This window comes from Pseudorasbora parva, chromosome 14 (genome assembly GCF_024679245.1).
Source record: "Pseudorasbora parva isolate DD20220531a chromosome 14, ASM2467924v1, whole genome shotgun sequence".
NCBI lineage: Eukaryota > Metazoa > Chordata > Actinopteri > Cypriniformes > Gobionidae > Pseudorasbora > Pseudorasbora parva.
In genome coordinates this window covers 11989155-11996735 of record NC_090185.1, presented here as the reverse complement: position 1 = coordinate 11996735, position 7581 = coordinate 11989155, and the positions used below count along the sequence as shown (strand labels likewise).

Here is a 7581-nt window from a genome sequence, read left to right as displayed (position 1 = left end):
CTATCAGCTTTGATCAGTCGGCCCATTCTCCTCTGACCTCTGGCATCAACAAGGCATTTTCGCCCACAGGACTGCCGCATACTGGATGTTTTTCCCTTTTCACTCCATTCTTTGTAAACCCTAGAAATGGTTGTGCGCGAAAATCCCAGTAACTGAGCAGATTGTGAAATACTCAGACCGGCCCGTCTGGCACCAACAACCATGCCACGCTCAAAATTGCTTAAATCACCTTTCTTTCCCATTCTGATATTCAGTTTGGAGTTCAGGAGATTGTCTTGACCAGGACCACACCCCTAAATGCATTGAAGCAACTACCATGTGATTGGTTGATTAGATAATTGCATTAATGAGAAATTGAACAGATGTTCCTAATAATCCTTTAGGTGTGTGTACATTCAATAATAGACACAGCAGACTTCAACTCGACTCAGTTACAGCGAATTTAATAGGCTTACTGTAGATAAACTTCATTCTTCTCACTGCATGACAAAAACACGTCTGAGTAGACTTAACAAAAATATAAAATCACAAATCTTTACAGCTTTTATTTAAAAGGTTTACAAGTACATAAAAGGTTTGTCAATATTAAATCTTTAATTTTGAAAATAAATGTCACTCAATTCAGTGTCTCTCTTCACATGCTATGTAATTCTGTATGAAATCACAATGATATAATCATCAGTGCATCAATCAAAACTACAAGCCTGCAGGGTTTGCTGCCTTTTCTGCCTAAAAAAAATAAATTAAACTGACGTAGCATCTCATTTTTAAGCTTTCGCTTCTTTAATACGGCTAATGGATCTGAATCTCACGTGCTCAGTCAGAGTGAGAAGATCTGTTCCTGTAAACGGTGAGAAGGGTTCTTCCATGACCTCAGAAGGTTTCTGCATACTGCTGAAAGTGACATCTGAGAGGGCCGTGACAATAAACACAGTTCTGTTTTCTTACTATAACTGTGAAATCATTTTAAATGACTTAAATATTTGTTTCAATCTCAAAATTTGTTTCAATCTTTCTTAAGTCAAATTATTCTAATAAATTTAATTGTGAGAGTCTGGTGGAGTTTGTGCTGCCCGTCATGTTCAATCTGATAAAGGCCTTTAAACACTTAGACACACTCTTCTCAGCTATGCAAACTCTTTCTCACTGTTTGAACAGAAACATCCTTCAACTGTCTGAGCTCTTCAGATCCATTAGCTAAAGAGATTCTTATCTTTCTCATTTCAGATTCAATACTCGTTTAAATGAACCTGTAAGATGCAAGTTCCTTAATTTTCTATAATCATTTGACCTGATGTTTACATGATTAGGACACTTTAAAGTTCAACAGATGGCATAAACCAGCACAGCAACAGCGGCCACGCCCACCAGAGCAGAGAGAGCCAACCGGATCACAGCTTCAGTGAACCCATAATAGTGGACATAGTCTATAGGGATGAGAGGAAAGTACAATTTAAAATCATTTAAAGACTTTAGTACTTAAACTAAACTGTTAAACAGCTGATAGTTCTGTTCTAGCTCATAATCATCAGTTTTGGGCTGTTAACGGCAAGCCATACTTTAATGGTGGGAAAACGCACGAGCAAATCCCCTGAATTGTAGTTCAGAATGTTTATAGAACTGTAATCGTAGTGATGACCATAATGACAGTGATGTTTGATGGCTGTGTGTGTACCTATCTTATTTACAGTGAGCGGCCAAAAACGTATATCAGGCAAAAGCACCGTTCACATACGAGCTGTATTTAGCTAATACTGGAAAAGCAGAAACGGTGTGTTCTCTTTACAGTGTTGCCAGGACCATTTATTACACTGGAAAAAAAAGTTTGTTGGATTTACATTAATTGGGTACATCTGTCCCACATGAATCAAGTTTAACAAACATAATTCGTTCATGTTATGTGACATGGAATAATACATTTTAATTGACCGAATTAAGTATTAAATAGTCTCAAAGTGAATTTTATATGGCTTCCTCACACGACTCAGGCATTCAATTTCATATATTCATCCATCCATGCCAGTTTCATATATTTTAATGTTACACAGCTGAATTATAATACTGCACTAGCTAGTTGACAAACCTTTAGTTAGCAACAGCACACATTAGCATCTTAAATGCTAAGCATTCAACAAAGCCGCTATTATTACTAACATTAGTTGTTTTAGTCTAAAGCTAAGCAAATGCTCCACTCTTCTGTAGAGCAATTGTGTTGCTTTAGTCTTTCTCAGTACATCTCTAGACTGGTTTATACTCTAAACACAAGTTACTTTCTTTTTTACTTTACCAAACAAACAAAACAAAAAACATTATAGTATTGTTTGTCAACTCTGTTACGGGCAAATTAGGGAATGTGTAGAAATAACATTTGAAAGAAACAGGATTGATGATTTTAAACTTTTTAGCCAAAAACTCACGGCACTGAAATCACAAATAAAAAAAGACTTTAAACAACCCACTGTGTGATCAGTGATAAAGTATGTTCTTCTTTTGATATTGTGGTTTTTACAAAATGACTCATTAGATTAAAATATTTCCTCAGAGAGAGCACAGCACAGCATACACACACACACACACACACACACACACACACACACACACACACACACACACACACACTTCAGTGTTTCAGATCTCATCAGTGAGGGAAAGGGACATCATTTCCTGTCTTAGAGTTGTTGGAGATCATTCCACCAAGGCAAAGAATGGTACGGAAACAGAATTGACGCTTTAAGATTTATGGACAGACATTTTTATAAGATAAAAGTTATTTTTAAACTATTTAATGTTGTAGAATTAAGAAAATTACTATTTACGGCTTTTATGAATAAAATTCATGAAATATTATCAAAATAAAAGTAAAATAAAGTATTTGGTTTACACAATGATAGTATTTTTTTTTGACTAATTCGACAAAAATAAATCCTGATTTTTGAATATAACAATTTGAAAAAAGCAGCAGAAAAGTACCTGAAATTATAGAATTGCCCACATATATTTGCGTATATTATTTATGTATTTGTTTATTTTGTGACGGTAGGTTGTGTATTACTTTTGTCTAGTAATGTTACGTTCGACACCAAAGCTCGATCTGTGTCAAGAACAAATTTCACACTGAAGATCTGCATCAGTTTCTGGATTCATTCTTGCCAAGAGCTTGTGATTTATGATGGCTCCGTTCACCTGAGAATCGGCGTGACTTCATCACCATCTTAAAGGGAACAGAGCAGCTGCTGGTGCTACTATTATTTGTTGAGTTTGGTGATGTAGCCTAAACACTAACATAATTCATTTGGTTGTAGAATTTGGTTGTCACTCCTGTTTATCACAAAAGCTTGTGTGTACTTTAAAGCGCTCAATAGAGGAGCGACAGTTGTATTTAAAAGGGATAATTGACCCCACCCCATCATGTCATCACTGTCATACCTGAATGTTTTTGGCAGAGTCGTCTGATGTCCAGATGTTGAGAATGATTTCTGACGGGATTGTTGAGCACACAGCTGTAGGTGTTGTTATCCTGATATTCCACCTCCAGATGTAAAGAGACGCTGCTGCTGAGATCAGACACACTGATGCTGGACCATAAACTGTTTCCTTTGAACCAGGAGAGAGTCACATGACTCACATTCAACACTGAACACAGCAGTGAACATGATGATGAAGATGATGAAGGATGTTGTGCGCAGTATCTGCTGATGACAGGAATGGGCAGAAGAGCTGAACAACACAAGAAAATAGAGACCCCAAAACAACGTCAGAACAGTAGAAGGCTTCATTGTTTGCCAGTGTTTTATAAACCCAGAAATATAAGATAAAGCAAATGAAATCGCACTTCTGAGCAATAAAGTCACAGTTTTGAGGTATAATTTTATAATTGTTAGAAGTAAAGTTGCAAATGTGAAATATAAAGTTGTAAAGTCAGTTTTTGGGGGGAGAAAAAGGTTAGAATATTTGGATACTTCCTTGTCTGGCTATATCGCCAGACTAAGCTCGATCTTTTAAGATTGAACGTTGATGTGGGGAGTCTGCTCTGTATTTTCTACCGCACAAGAGGTGTGATCAACGGGCATAGTTCAAATGAATCTAAACGCAATTGGATAGTCCTTCAACCAATCAGACATCAAGAGGCGTGATCAACGGGCATAGTTCACATGACTCTATACAAAATTGGATAGTCCTTCAACCAAATGATCCCTAACTTCTCTATCCATGTTAAACCACTCGATGACCAATAGTGTGCCAGGTAGATAAGCCGGTTTGTGATTGGTCCCGGTAAAATGGTAAAAGAAGCAAGAAATATGTACAGGTTTCCAGCCTGAGCTGAGACGAAATCAAATCTCCGGCAGATCGGGCTGGGTTTACAGTCTAGATACTTCCCATATTTGAACCACAATTTGTCTGAACAGAGAAGTGATGAGTTTTGCTTTGTAAACTTCCTCATCAAAATGATTTTTATTTTCCTCACAAAAACTCTTTGAGTTGCCTTTCACCACCTGAAGCTTTCCTTCTGTGCTGAGAATAAAAAAAAGAGAAAAGCCGGACCAAAAAGAAAAGCAACCAACCAAAAATAGTTCAGATTGTATTACATTTAGGAATGTATATTGAACTATACCACAATAACAGACCAAATCAAATCTTTTCCATAGATCAGGTAGGGGAGCCCTTAAAAGGAACATGGTGAAGGAAAAAAATATGAAATGGGAGGAAAAATATCAGTGCTTTTGTGTTCCCTCTTAAAACGTTTGCATTCCCCAGACAAATTTTGCATTTGTTCGCAAAACCTTTGCTTCCCCTTTTAAAATGTTTGCGTTCTCCAACTTCTCCAAGAGAAACTCTGTGTTCTCTCAGAAAACTGTTGCCTTCCATCTCAAAACATTCCCGTTCCCCAAGAAACTTTGCTATCGCTCACGAAAACCTTTGTGTTCCCTCTCAAAACTTTTGCTTTTTATCAGGGAAACTTTGCATTTGCTTTGCAAAACCTTTTATGTTCCATCGAGAAACTTGCGTTCACTCGCAAAGCACTCAAAATGTTTGTGAAAGAACGTAAAAGCATTGAAATATATTTCCTTCCATCTTATATTTTTCCATCACCATGTTTGTTTAGGGTTTCATAACAAGGTAATGTTCAAAGCCACGCCCCATGTTTTTAAAATAAAATTTCCATAAAATAACATCATATTTAATGGAAAACTTACAGAAAAAGTATTACAGAAAATCATGCCTTAATCCTAATTTGAATTCAGAAAGAGGCAAAAAAAAAAAGTGCATATATTGCTCTGCTTACCATAGACGTTGACAATGAATTTCTTGATTGAGATGTTGTTTTCAACGACCATTTCGATTTGATAAAGTCCAGCATGTTCTGTGCTGATGTTTGTGATGGTCAGAGATCCGGTCTGAGAGTCCAGCTTCAGTCTGTCTCTGAATCTCCCATCGGCACCATCGTGGAAGGTCTCATTGTGCACATTGATTTTAGCGATGTGAGTGCCTTGAGGTCCAAACGTCCACACTATCACATGTCTCTGTAGTTCAGTAACATCAGTGTTTAGAGTGACAGAATCGCCCTCCATCGCTGATATCGTCTCTGTTTCGCTGGTCTCAACACCACACACATCTGGAGATCAGAAGTTCCACAGTCACTGATGCTGCTTTACTAAAACTCTGACTAAAAATATTGAATACTTACCAGCTAAGTACAATATCCACAGACAGAAAAAAACGAATGTGTGACGCATTTTCATCACGAGCTCGCAGACAGCTCTACCTCTCCATAAGTCTAAAGCAGCCAAGGCTTTTTTGAAATGAACTCTGAAACTGGTTCTTGATGAGATGAGATGCAGTTCCTTGTTTAGAGGTGAAGTGATAGAATGACTGTACAGTCACTACTCTGATGTGTATTTTACTTAACCTTAAAATATTAGGTTAAATTAATGTGTCTTGCTGTCCACTGAGACTCGATGAAGCAGCTTCAACTCGAGCTCTGATATAATCCTACAGTGATTAAATAGGCCGATTGGATATGATTATGTAGATTATGTAGTTTGGGGAGATGTTTGGATGCTGAAACATCCATAGACAGTAAAAGAAATGGACCGAGCGCTCCCATTGACGTCAACGGCGAAAGAATGAAGTCAACCTAGGGGCACTCACTTCCTGATGGCTGAGCGAACTGCGCAGGCTCAGACTGAGCTTGACGACGTAGATGTGACGTGAGCCTCCTGTCTGACAGCTGTGAGTCTTCTAGTAGTTGTGGAAAGTGAAAGCTGAATCGCGTTGTTTAAATACTTTCTCCCGTTGCTTTTGGCTCACTATGGGCTTCTCCCCATTTTTCCCCTTTGACTTTATCAGACTTTATGTCTCCACGTCCCCCCGACTGTCTCATAGACAGTAAAAGATTGCCTGCGAGCGTCTCCTCAGGTCTATACGGTAATTTCTCAACTGTGCGACAGAGTCGCGTTGGTTATGACGCAATCGTTAGCCTATTTTTACAAAAACAGCTTCTGCGGGGCGATAGTGTAAGATACAAGGTAACGGAGCCTTTTATGCATTGTCGTGTTTCTTTAGAAATAAACAATGGACAAATGGAGTCTTTAAACGTCTCAGATGTAAAGTTATTCACTGTCAAAGTGACTCAAAAATGAATGGGAGTCAATGGGATGCTAACAGCAGGTGATGGCTTGGTTAGCAATGGCCGCCCCTATGGAAGGTACACTTTCCGAGTGCTAGATTACCCCCTTGGAAACATCTGAGGAGAGGATAGCAATAGCCTACTCAGCATGTTGGCTGTTGATTGGAAGATTGGGCTTGCTTCTCCCTAATATTACATTTAGGAACTTCACAAAACAAATCATCTTAAGCAATAACCATCTGTGTTGTCAAATGTCTGTTTGAACTCCTGAATTTAAAATTTTGTACATTTCAAACGTTTAGTCTAACAAATATTACATATTGATCAAAATCTGAACTGATTTAGCCTACTGAAGCCTAATTTTTCATCTGTAAAAGATGGTACAATGGTAACCCCAACAACTTACACATGCCAGAAAACCTTTAGAATTACAAAAGAATACATTATCTGGCCATGTATAAACTATGCCTAGTCTTATGTTGATTTCAAGTTTAATGTTCAAATAAAAACTTTTGGTCTCCAAAATCGATTCCTCAGTCTGACAAACATAAAATGGAACATACTGATCAGGTTTTCCCTTCCTCTGCCCTCATGAGTACAATCACAGAAACTACAAGCAAGAACACTACAAAATGCACAGAGATTGGATACCACCAGCAATACAAATCATAATTTAGGATATTTTTAGGATATATATATATATATATATATATATATATATATATATATATATATATATATATATATATATATATATATATATATATATATTTTATTTTTTTTTATTTTTTTAATTTTAGGATCATATTTTTGGATATTGTACTACAATAGCCTACTACAATACTGTCTACGTTTCTGTTTTGACTTGAAAATAAGCAGAGCAAATATTGAAATGATCGTTAATAAATGTAGGCCTAAACAGTAAATTAACATTTATAACATAACCTAAATGA

At 37.1% G+C, this 7581-nt stretch overlaps 1 protein-coding gene across 1 annotated transcript; it reads right to left on the bottom strand.

Moving 5' to 3' along the window:
- Nucleotides 1–748: 748 nt before the first annotated feature.
- LOC137040104 (SLAM family member 5-like) lies at nucleotides 749–5801 on the bottom strand. Its single transcript, XM_067415515.1, has 4 exons — nucleotides 5687–5801; nucleotides 5285–5614; nucleotides 3427–3717; nucleotides 749–1427 (listed from the first exon to the last, which is right to left on the bottom strand). The coding sequence occupies exons 1-4, from the start codon at nucleotides 5739–5741 to the stop codon at nucleotides 1324–1326; spliced, it is 780 nt and encodes a 259-aa protein (XP_067271616.1). The 5' UTR covers nucleotides 5742–5801; the 3' UTR covers nucleotides 749–1323.
- Nucleotides 5802–7581: the final 1780 nt, after the last annotated feature.